We start from the raw sequence: 12,416 nt of genomic DNA on the forward strand, positions 1-12,416 counted from the left end.
TTATTTTTTCTGCTATACGGAGTGATTTAATGCCAAGCTTTGCTGCAATGTCCCGTGAAGACAACCAATCAGTCTTACTCCAAAGATGAGAGACTTTTATGAACTGGGCTTTAACCATAGCAGCCTGCAGTGAATGAGAATTCAGGATTTTCACAGGTATTGCAGTATTGTAAAGAAGAGGTTCCTCTTTAATCCATGATCCACTTACAATTCCCTGTTCTCGAACAATTCTTAAGACATTCCAGGATTTTAGAACAGTCTTATAAAAAGGAGCTAATTCAACTAGTGCCACATCCTTCAAATTCATTAAAAACAATTGGCGGTCTAGTCCCAGTCGTCCTCCTCTCCTCAAGAGACCACAAGCCACATCAGCCCAACTGACATCTTTCCCATACAAAAGTCTCTGGGCAGCTTGTAGCCTAAAAGCAGCAATCCTACATGCTATGTCAACGAGACCTTGCCCTCCTTCATGAAGAGGCAGGTAAAGTACAGCAGGTTTCAACCAATGCTGACCTGTCCAAAAGAAGTCAACAAGGCATCTCTGAATGTCCTTAATGAGAGCTACAGGGGGGTCCAATACAGCCATTTTATGCCACAACGAGGAAGCAACAAGATTATTGACTATTAAGACCCTTCCCCTATAGGACAGCTGAGGAATTAGCCATTTCCATTTAGATAACCGGAGACATACTTTTTCCAGTAGTCCTTCCCAGTTTTTCCCCTTATACATCTCGGAACCTAAAAACACTCCTAAAAACTTGAATCCATCTCTTTTCCATTTTACATTATTAGGCAGCTGTGGGACATTTGCCCTCTCTGAGCCACACCATAACGCCTCACTTTTCGTCCAATTTACTTTCGCTGATGATGCTCTTCCATAACATTTAAGGTTTTCTAAAACTACTTTAATATCATTATTGTTCCTAATTATTACGGTTACATCATCGGCATAGGCGGATAATTTCACATCATTTGAAAAGCTTGGCCCCTCAACATGCAACCCAGTCAACTGCTCTCTTAATTTGCACAATAGGGGTTCAATTGCAAGGCTATACAGTTGTCCTGAAAGAGGACATCCTTGCCTTATTCCCCTTTGTACTTTAATAGGAACACTTAAACCGCCAGCTATTTTGACCATACATTCAGCTTCATTGTACAATAAATTAACCCATGAAATAAAACCATCACCAAAACCAAAAGCCTTCAGTAGATCAAACAAGTAAGTGTGGTCCACTCTATCGAACGCTTTTTCTTGATCAAGAGATATCAACCCTAAATCATTATCATTATACATTGCATAATCTATTATATCTCTTATTAAAAATAAATTGTCTCTAATACATCGCCCCATTACACAATATGATTGTTCTTTCATGATTAATACACTCATATAATTATTTAGTCTACTGGCAATACATTTTGAAAAAATCTTATAATCCATACACATTAATGCAACAGGTCGCCAATTCTTCAAAGAGTACAAATCACCTTTCTTCGGTAACAATGACAACACTGCTCTATTACAACTCTTAGGTAAAGACCCAGTCTGTATTGAATTTAAAAGCATTTCAAAATAATCCTTTCCAATCACATGCCAGAAACATTTATAAAATTCAGATGGAAGACCATCTAGACCAGGAGCCTTCTCTGATGCAAGATCTTTTACAGCTTTTGTCACTTCTTGAAAAGTAATTGGTAAATCAATAACTTCCTGCTGCTCAGGCATCAACTTCTTGAGACATGAAAATAATTCTTCTTTACATTCAGGATCTGTGACAGTGGCTGTGTATAAGTCAGTGTAAAAATCAACAGCAATTTTTCTCATTTGATAAGAGTTATAGGTAACAACACCTTCATCATTTTTTAAACCCACCATCAAATTTCTTTGATTAGTCTTTCGTTCTAAATTGAAAAAGAATTTTGTGGGTCCATCAATGTCTTTAGTTTGGATAAAACGTGCCCTGACAAGGGCAGATTTCACTCTGTCATTCAATAAGGAATTCAACTGAAGCTTTTTCTCTGAAAGAGCAGTCTCCAAAAGCAGTCCACTCCTTGCCACCATTTTCTCTTCAATATCAGAGATCTCATTTTCCAAGTCTTGTATCCTGGTCTTTAATGTCATTTTTGAATATGAAGAATATTGCTGACAGAAAACTCTAATTTGCACTTTTCCAATGTCCCACCATTGTTTAATATCATCATAATTTCTAGGGGTGGGAATCTTTTACCATCTCACGATTCGATTCGATTCCGATTCTTGAGGCCACGATTCGATTCAAAATCGATTTTCGATTCAAAAAGATTTTCGATTCAAAACGATTCGATTCGATTTTATCCATAATGATTTCTAATCGGGTTTCTGATCATGATCTACTCTCATCTGCTTTGCTATACAGAATGACAAACGGAGACTTTAAAGTGTCTTTTTCACATTTATTAAGTTCAATTCTCAGTGAAGTGCCTTTTATCAAAAACATGTTCTCAATTGCTACTCATTAGTATCTAGCTATAAAATAAGTTGGAACAAAACAAAAGTGCTTCTTCATAATACAAAATGGTTGAAAATAGATGCAGTTTACCACAAATATCATGTAGAACACAACCGGTGAAGACAAAAAAACATCTATATTTCTCAGTCAGACACAGTAACTTAAAGAATAACAAGTTATGAAAATAAAGTGCTTCTTTCAAAATGAATAATAGTCCTACCCCTAAGCTACCTGGCGATGAAGACTCGAGACCGAGTCTTTTTTTTTTTTTTTGCCCTCTCGGAGTTGGCAGGGAGTTTCGTGAAGCACTGCAGTGTGCGTTGGTCTGCAGCTGGCGGCTGACTGTACGTTCACACCGCCGCCGACTTGAGCTGCAAAAAAGCTATGGCCGCCCTGTCAAGGACGCTTGTCAAAAAGTACGGGGAATCTTGTTGACGCTTTGGCCGCTCTGACGTAGCAGCATTCACAATGAAATGTAAACAGAAAAAAACAAGCAATGCATTCGGCAGTTTAGGATATCGCACAAGATTTGTCAACACAGAAACCATTTCATCACTGGAGAGTTTTTTTCCCGACAACATCGTATTAATTGATTTTGATTCATATGCGCGAGGGAGAGAGAGAGAGAGAGAGCAGACAGCGCTCGGGTGAGTGCGCGCGCGCGGCCGGGGCTCTCTCTCTCTGCTCGTTCTTATACCCTGTCAAGCGCGCCCTGTTAAACTGACAGGACTTAAAACACATGCAAATGGTAGGAACGAAAGATCTCCCTCTCATCCATTTGCTTCCTTTTTGTTTTAGTGATTTGCCGCTCACGTCCCGTTACAAAAATGGAGGCGAACAGCCAGCTGATTTTATTTATTTATTAAATCGATTCTTGGACAATTCAGATCGATTCTGAATCGTTGCCAATGAGAATCTAGATTCTTCTGTGAATCGATTTTTTTGGCACACCCCTAATAATTTCCTTTTTGCATTTGCCATGTTTCCCAAAACAACTTAAAATGTGCACAAAAAACATTGTCTTGCAACAGCTTATTATTAAAATACCAATACAGACTTCTTTTACTTTCATTTAAAAGAACAAAATCCATTGTTATCATTTTGTGATCTGAAATGATATTTGGAATTATATTAACATTACCCACTCTGTTTCTTGAATCACTTGTAATATAAAATCTATCCAGTCTGGCAGCATGAACTCTACCATCTGTAACTTTTAGCCAAGTGTATTGTTTAAGCAATGGATTTTTTATCCTCCAAATATCTTCCAGATTTAGACTTTTAACCACATCAGATAAAGCAAGTGCTGATTTATGGTGAGGTTCTTCAGCATTTCTATCTATATTGAAATTCAAAGTGCAATTCCAGTCTCCTGCCATTATAATTATATCTCCTGAATTAAGAGCTTTTAAAACACGACCCAATTTCTCAAATAAAAGAACTCTTTCTGTTCCATCATTAGGGGCATACATATTAACAAAAAGAAAATGGAAATTATTTATTTCAGCTCTAACTAAAAGCAATCTTCCAGGTTCTATGTCATATGAAGACAGGATGTTTGCTTTTAAAATAGGATTAAACATGATCGCAACTCCTGCGCTAACGTTACAGCCATGACTTAAAACATATTCTCCCTTCCACCACAATCCCCATTCAGACTCATTACTTATATTCCTATGGGTTTCTTGAAGAAAACCTACTGCAATATTCTTAATATTAAAATACTCTGAAACTAAAGCCTGCTTTTTCTTATCTCTCAGACCATTCACATTCAGAGAACCTATTTTAAGAGACTCCATCAGATAGAAAGGGCACAGTAAAAAATGGGGAGTTAATATTTCAGAGTAAAATTATTTTAACCCAGATAGAGTATTTTCAACATTTTGGAGAGTAAAGTTGCTCTATCAGTGGAGTTAAAAGTGAGTGTAAAAATCTGCAGAAACGCATGACAATTTCAACTCTACAGCAGTGATGAATACCCGCCAATCTGCTGTGCTGAAATTTGGCACGTTTGTCGGTGGAGGAAGATTGCGGAGTAATAACGTTAGGCTACTGATATTGGTAAGTAACATCCCTGTGTGTTGTTAATACTGTATGTTCACGAATGAAGTTGGTCAGAATGATTTATGCGTAAAATAACGTTAGCTCGGTCTATAACAACAAAAGATGTAACGTACAGTTAATAGCTATTCTTAGCTAACGTATTTTTTAGCTTCCCAGGCAGGCAACGTTAACCTGTTATATATATATATATATATATATATATATGTGTGTGTGTGTGTGTGTGTGTGTGTGTGTGTGTGTGTGTGTGTGTGTGTGTGTTAGGAATAATTGACGACAGGCCGTTGAATTATTCGACAAATAGCCTATGTAATGCACACACGGAGTGGCCGTTACACCTCGATCGGGTGTGTATTATTTTTCCGAATAATTCAATGGGCTGGAGTCAATTATTCCGCTTATACTACAGTTACCACACATTGAAATATTGTTCAGATGATGTATTTCAAGACGTTTGTAAAAAGAATTGTCATTAAAACGCTCTTGTATGTAGGACTAATTCCTTGCGCATCTAAACCCATCCGTTGCTAATTCCAAAACGTCATTTTAGAGTTAGTAACGGAGGTTTGAGCCGCTGATAGCAGAGTAATCCTGGACACACACTTAACGACTAGAAACATCCTCTAACTGTGAATGCAGCAGATTTTAAACACCGCTGTGAACACAGACTGAACGCGCTGAAAACGCGTGCATGATGATAAATATCAAATTATATTCATAACCGGCCTTGCAGTAGCCTAAGTGTGTCCCAGGCTTTATGAAGTTATTAATGCAGTTAGACAGAGAGAAGCATGTGCGTCAATATTATTATTTATTTATTTATTCAATTCAGTTAGGCTATTCTGTTTTAATTAATTCGTTAGTTCTTTTTCTATTAGTGACAGTAGCCTAGACTAGCCTAATACATGAAACACAAAGCCCTTTTAACTAGTCCTATCAATAATTATGTATTTGTTATTATCTTCAATAATTACTAAAACCCGTGCAACAGGACTATCAATTTAAATATTCCGTTTAATTTTCTATTGATTAGCCTATATGACTATATACTTTATTTATTTAAATATATTTATAGGTAATGTTAGCATGCTTCTGTTAATGTTGGTCTTATAAAACGATAACTTAGATCACTGATTGCATGACGTGTTTGTTTAACATACTTAACCATTTTAACCGGTTACTGTTCGAACTAAAATAGCTAATGAGCTAGCTAACTTTGGCACAGTTATTTGGGAACGTTAGCTAATGGGACACCGTGCCTCTAGACTTTAACGAGCCTAACCCATTTTCTGCAGAAAATAGCCTAAGGTTATATTCAACAACTTTGTCTTCTTCAACCGCCCTTTGCAATTGCAGTGTAACATCTAAGTAATGTATAGTGATTGCCACTACTGAGAGTAATGGATAGGTAACTCTTAGTTGAACCAGCCCTAAATGATGATTTTGAATTTATATTTTCTTTATTAACAGGGACAAAATGCTGTTGCGTGTTCAATTCGGGGAAGAGCAGAAATACGTCAAGCTGTCTGAGCTGACATTCGTTGCTTTCTTGAAAGAAGGTGGGTACATTAGGTTAAAGCAATATACATCCATGACAAAATCTCATCCCAAGGCGTCATATACTGACGCTTTTGACAAATCGTCTACATCCAACGCACATGGCACCCTTGAGCGTCAATATGAGACGCAGATAGATATGGGCCAGAAGGCGCCTCCTAGCGGTCTAACCCTAACCCTACCCCAGACCTAAACCCAACCATAACCGAACAAAGCTCTGTGCGTGTCGACGCATGTGCGTTGGATGTAGACGATTTGTCAAAAGCGTCAGTATATGAAGCCCAAGGATGAGAATGCGTTCAGCACAGTATCCTATTATGTTATGATATCTAGTTAGGTAGATAATCATTTCTGTTGTGCTTTATATTGTCAGTACATAAAATCGGGTGCTGATACTTGTCTTTCATCATTTTGTGAATACATGAGGCAAACTTAAATATGACTTTTGATTCTTATGAGAAGGGAATGCATGGTTTTTTTTAATTATTTTTTTTAAACAGTGTGTCTGAAATTCAACATACCAGAAAGCAGGCAACCAGACATTAAGGTGTTTGACCAGTCAGACACAGAAGTTGACACAGAGGTTTTTGAAGAAATAGTGAAGGAGTCACCTGGAACTTTCAGAATCATGCTGGGCAATGGAGGACTTGGTATTTATTCAGACAATTCACAAATTAGTTTGTTTAGTTTAAAGGCCGGAATGAGAACATTTATTGTCTTAAAAATAACTGTTTCTTGTAATATGTTTCTATGTTTTGTACAAATTTCATAATGAACAGGTGCCTCTCAATCATCATCATCATGCTCGGGTACATCTGATGACACGGTCATACTGAATTTCATGATGTGTGACCCTGTTGAAGAAGTAGCCGCTGCTGAAGGAAGCCAGGCTAAAAGGCCATGCCACATAAACTACGAGGCAAAAGCTGTAAGTGGTGAAAATTGCTGTTAAGTCCAATCTGAATGTTGTTTCACCATGGGAAGTGTTCTTTAGTAAACGATTTTTTTCTGGATTACATATGGTTTTACAATAACGGAAAGCACATTTTATTCCACCTATAGTTGATTGAAAAAATCCTAACATCAAAGCCTGGTGGTGAACGCATTATGCAAGAGTATGGAAAAACCAAATCTCTGACTGATGCCACCAGAAGACAGATGATTAACATACTTGCTGCTGAGATGACAGAAACACATGGGTAAGCATTAAGCATATAGATGGGCTGTAAATAAACATTGTTATTATTTTACAGTTATTAATTATGCAAATTGTGTTGTGCAATGTCAATTGAGTTTGATGTTAACTTTGAATTCATATGATAGGACATCCCCCCCCAAAAGTGTCAGAGTGATGTATGCACAGGGGATAGTAGCTTTGTTTCCCTATCTAGAAGATCCATACTCACAACATGGATATGTAAGTAAATGGGTTATTGCAACTTTATGCACATATTTACTCTTTGAAATATTAAATGTTAGTACTCCTTTATCATTTATTTATAATCACATAGGAACATTACTACGATCCGGAGAGTGGTTCGGGATACCTTGCATGGCGATTGAAGACCATACAAAGAAAAACAGCAGAGGAAAGAGGTGCCTCAGTCAGCAAATCTCCTAAAGGTATGTTTACTGATCAGTGACACGTGATTATAATGGTGACCTGTTGATGAGTTCTTAACATTGTATTTTGTCTTAAGTTGGTGGGCCAGGCCGTGGTCGTCAGCCCTTCACCTATGACAGGGAATCATCTGATGAGGATGTGGAAGCAGCTATTGCTGTTTTGAAACACTCTGCTGATGAAAAGACTGTCCGTGAGAAGATGAAAATGACCTTCATATATCGGCAAGCAATGGTCAACGATGAAGCCAAATCATCAGATGTCTTTTTGGTCTTCTCACGATTTCTGGACACACCAGGACTGGTATGACATCTTAATTCACTGCATCACCAAAATATCCAATGTACCATTAGGTATCACTCATCACTTCTGTCTATATGTGTTACATTGCAGATAGAACAAGATTTCAGACTTCTGTTTGGTGAGGCCACGGCCAACAAATTCTTGGAGAAGTGGCCAACCACTTTCAAAGCAAAAGTAATAAAGGAAAGCCATGGACTTGTACCCACCACAGAACTCTTGGAATTCATGCGCAATGCTGAGTCAGCTGCTGAAGTTGAGAATGGTATGAATGGAACTGTTTTACTTTTTATTGTGGGTTATGTAGGTGTGTAGTGTACATTTTCGTAATGGTGCAAGTTGTCAATTTGAATGCTAGGCTATGGCATATTATTAACCAGGTTTTAATTGACCTATTTGTAGGCTGGGACAGTGACATGTCTGCCATCTTGCTGCTGCTACATTTGCTACCACCATCTGCACAAGGTAGAAAGAGGCCGGGAAAGCTGTCAGCATATCAAGCTGTAGATCAGCTCATCCGATTTCAAAAGGTATGCTTAAAGGATTAGTTCACTTATAAAATAGTTTTTGCTGATTATTTACTAACCCCCATATCATCCAAGAGGTCCATGTCTTTCTTTCTTCAATCGAAAAGAAATGAAGGTTTTTGAGGAAAACATTCCAAGATTTTTCTCCATATAATAGACTTAAATGGTGACCAACGGTTTGACGGTTCAAATGAAGGTTCAAAGTCTCGACATGATCCCAGCAGAGAAATAAGGTTCTTATCTAGCGAAACGATCGGTCGTTTTCAAAATAAAAATAATATACTTTTTAACCACAATTGCATGTGTTCTAGAATCTCAAGATGCGCCACGCATTACGTCATGACATCGGAAAGGTCACACGGGACATAGACGTAAGCAGGTTAAAAAATGTAGGGAAGCGCAAAATTTTCTCCTTTACTTTCAAAATCGTCCGACATCACGCAGTTATCAGCAAAAAAAATTCAAAGTGAACTAATCCTTTAATAGTTAAAATATATCTTCCATCACCTTGTGCACAGTTTGAGGTGATCTGATCTATTGTCAGAAGTTAGTCACCAAAACAATTATGTTGAATGTGTTTTGTTTTAGGTTGGAACCAGTGTGCAGCAGCATCTAGACAACATCACCCAAAGCAGTCAGCCCTACCTTCTCGCCCAGGGATCCACACAGAGCACCATTCACTCCTACTTCATTGTGGTTGACAAGCATGCACTTCCATGCAAGGCAAAAGGTTCAGTTGGAGCTTTTGACGAACTCTTTAAAGCCCATTACGTCTTTGGTACGTCATACAGTTCTTCCCTGAGCAGCTTTTTCACTTTTGTGCAAACAACCATCTATAACATCGACATGGGGGAAACAAAGGAGACTCCTAGAGTTGCGGAGTTGCGAGCAAGAATGGTGCGTTAGTTGAGCTAAAACTATGAAGTGTTTTCTTTGCAAAAGTGACCATGGAAGTCCAAACAACCTTGTTAAGCACTTTAAGGTAATTCATGGGCTATGTACAGGCAGGACTCTTTTTCTGAAGTGTGGTCAAGAAGGATGCTCACGTTCTTTTGGTAGTTTTTCTGGGTTAAGAAAGCATCTTAATAAGTGCCATGGAAGCAGTTTAGTTGATTCTGTAGAATATGATCTTTCATATCCTCAAAGTACCGTCAATACAAGTAATGTTTCTCATGTTGAAGAGTCGACTGAATATTTAGAGACTGAGTCACAGTTATCTTCGCCATACATTGTAAATAGTTGTTCAGCTGTAATTTCTGATCTAAAGGCAGCAGGTGTTAGTCAAAGTACAGTGAATTCTGTAGTGATTTCCATGGAAGAGATCGTTCAAGATATCCATCAGCATGCTAAAGAGACAGTGATAAAGCATGTATTTAGTAATGAAAGAGAAACGGAAATGTGCAAGAAAGTTGAGACGTGTTTTGAGGGGTTAGAAAATCCTTTCACAATTCTAAATTCGGAATACAAGCGATCAAAATTTATGACTGACAAGTGGGAAATAGTAGAACCAGTTGAATGTGTGATTGGTTCAAGATTTGACACAAGACGAAATAAAAAGACTGGAACATATGATCAGGTAGTAGTTCAAGATAAATTCATGTATATTCCAATTTTATCTACACTGCAGTCAATATTTAAAAGTCAGTATGTTGCAGAAATGTTGCAAAGCTCAACTACCAGCGACTCTAGACTGAGAGATATTTGTGATGGATCTTTTTTTAAAAGTCATCCCCTGTTTTCAACTGAGAAGCAGACAATACAGATCCAGATGTTCTATGATGACTTTGAGGTCGCCAACCCTCTGGGTCCTAAGCGAGGTATTCATAAATTGGGTGGAGTATATTTTACTTTAAGAAACTTCTCTCCAAAATGGAATTCTTTTTTGGCTAACATACACCTGTGCGCCTTATTTCATACTCAAGATGTTAAACGGTATGGTTTTAGTGAAATTTTTGCTCCCATTGTTCGAGACATTAAAGTGTTAGAGAGTGATGGTATTGAGATTCCATTATACAATGGTTATGTTCGTGGCACTGTAGTACAGGTCACTGGTGATAATTTGGGTTTGCATAGTTTGTTTGGTCTGGTGGAGTCTTTCAGTGCAAGGTACTGTTGCAGGTTCTGTTTAGCGGAAAAGGAGGACTTTCAGACAGAATTCTCTGAAGAATCTTCTAAAATTGTTTTGCGCACCAAAGATATGCATACTGCTCACTGTCAAGAAATGGCCTGTAATCCATCCCTTCCATATGTTTTTGGTGTGAAAAAGTCATGCATATTAAATTCATTGGAGTATTTTCACACAACAGAGAACTTCTCAGTTGATGTGATGCATGATGTGTTAGAAGGGGTGGGCCAGTACGAATTGAAGTTATTATTTCTGTATTTGAAGGAAAAACATGTTACATCAGCAGAAATACATTCAAGAATACAATGTTTTGATTATGGTTTCATGGAGAGAAACAACAGGCCTGTAGCTGTTAATTTAGGTGAAGGATCTAATGATCTGGGACTGAATGCAATTCAGTCCTGGTGCTTACTTAGGAATGTTCCTCTTATCTTTGGAGACTTGGTAACTTCTACTGACCAACACTGGGGCCTGCTTCTTTTACTACTTCAAATAATAAGCATTATTTTCGCGCCCATGTTATCTCAAGGTTTATGTGTATATTTAAAACATTTAATTGTGGATCATCACACACTGTTTAAGAAATTGTATCCTCAGAAAAACCTTTTACCAAAGCACCATTTTCTTATTCACTATCCCCGCTGCATCCAGAAAATTGGACCTGTCCTTCATAGTTGGTGTATGAGGTATGAGGGCAAGCATAATTTTTTCAAAAAACAGCTTAAATCGTTTAAAAATATTACCAAAACGCTGGCAAAAAAGCACCAGAATCATATGGCATATAGTTGGCAAAGTTCAACAACTTTTAGTCGGTTAGACATTGGTCCAGGAAAAATGGTGTCTTTAAATATGGTAAAAGGGGGTTCTGGAATTGCTATGGCAATGCAAGTGCCCAGTAGCACTCAGGTTATGAAGGTTAATTGGGCTAAACATAATGGGTTTGTTTATCGCCCACACTTGGTTATCTGTGGCAAAGTTGAATCTGAAGTGCCCGTGTTTTATCAGATTGAGTCAGTTCTGATAATGTGTGAAAAACTGTTGCTACTCACAGTACCTTTAGTTACAGTAACTTTTCAAGAACATTTCCATGCATATGAGGTGATCAGATCAAAGCAGGATTTTGTTTTTTTTCATGTCGACAACCTGCATTACCCTAGGCCTTTTGACATACAAATGTCATATGGAGGGAATGACACAACTCTCCTTGTCGTGCCTTATTGCTTTCTCTGGTAAACATTTTTTATGATGTTATACATGTTTTTGTCAGAGACAAGGCAATGGGTTTGCAATGTAAATTCACTGACATGAACTGAAATGCTTTTTTATTTTATTTTTTTACAATAAATGGTGAGTGCTGTGATCTAGTGTTATTGTGCTTGTTTTCATTTGATAGTAGTTGATAGTTCTATCATTCAGTAACACTGCATCTTATGATTTATATATTTTTAAAAACACTGTAGAGAAATGAAAAGTGAATATTACACTTAAAGTGTCTTTTTTTTCAAGTAAAATTGTAGTTAAATGAACTATACAGTGTAATCATATTACTCTTAGCAGTGTGATTAGACTACAGTGTTAAATAGTTTTACACATTTCATTGTTATTTTTTACACAATATTGAGTAGAATTAACTCTAAAAACTTGACACTGACCAAAGAGTAAATTTTACACTGATTTCGAGTGGGACCAAATGTTATCTGAAACAGAGTCAAATTCAACTCTATAGGAGTGAAATT

At 37.4% G+C, this 12,416-nt stretch overlaps 2 protein-coding genes across 3 annotated transcripts in view; both read left to right on the forward strand.

Moving 5' to 3' along the window:
• The window catches only part of pacrg (PARK2 co-regulated), a 163,408-nt gene that overhangs the window by 42,165 nt on the left and 108,827 nt on the right, over positions 1-12,416 (forward strand). The window lies entirely within an intron of this gene.
• LOC307009318 (uncharacterized protein) lies at positions 5,865-12,045 on the forward strand. The gene is made up of 10 exons (XM_079632998.1): positions 5,865-6,109; positions 6,608-6,757; positions 6,887-7,035; positions 7,170-7,306; positions 7,431-7,524; positions 7,619-7,730; positions 7,808-8,031; positions 8,122-8,293; positions 8,431-8,558; positions 9,144-12,045. The coding sequence occupies exons 1-10, from the start codon at positions 6,028-6,030 to the stop codon at positions 9,459-9,461; spliced, it is 1,566 nt and encodes a 521-aa protein (XP_079489124.1). The 5' UTR covers positions 5,865-6,027; the 3' UTR covers positions 9,462-12,045.

This window comes from Phoxinus phoxinus (genome assembly GCF_949152265.1).
Source record: "Phoxinus phoxinus genome assembly, chromosome: 13".
In the NCBI taxonomy this organism is placed as follows: Eukaryota; Metazoa; Chordata; class Actinopteri; order Cypriniformes; family Leuciscidae; genus Phoxinus; species Phoxinus phoxinus.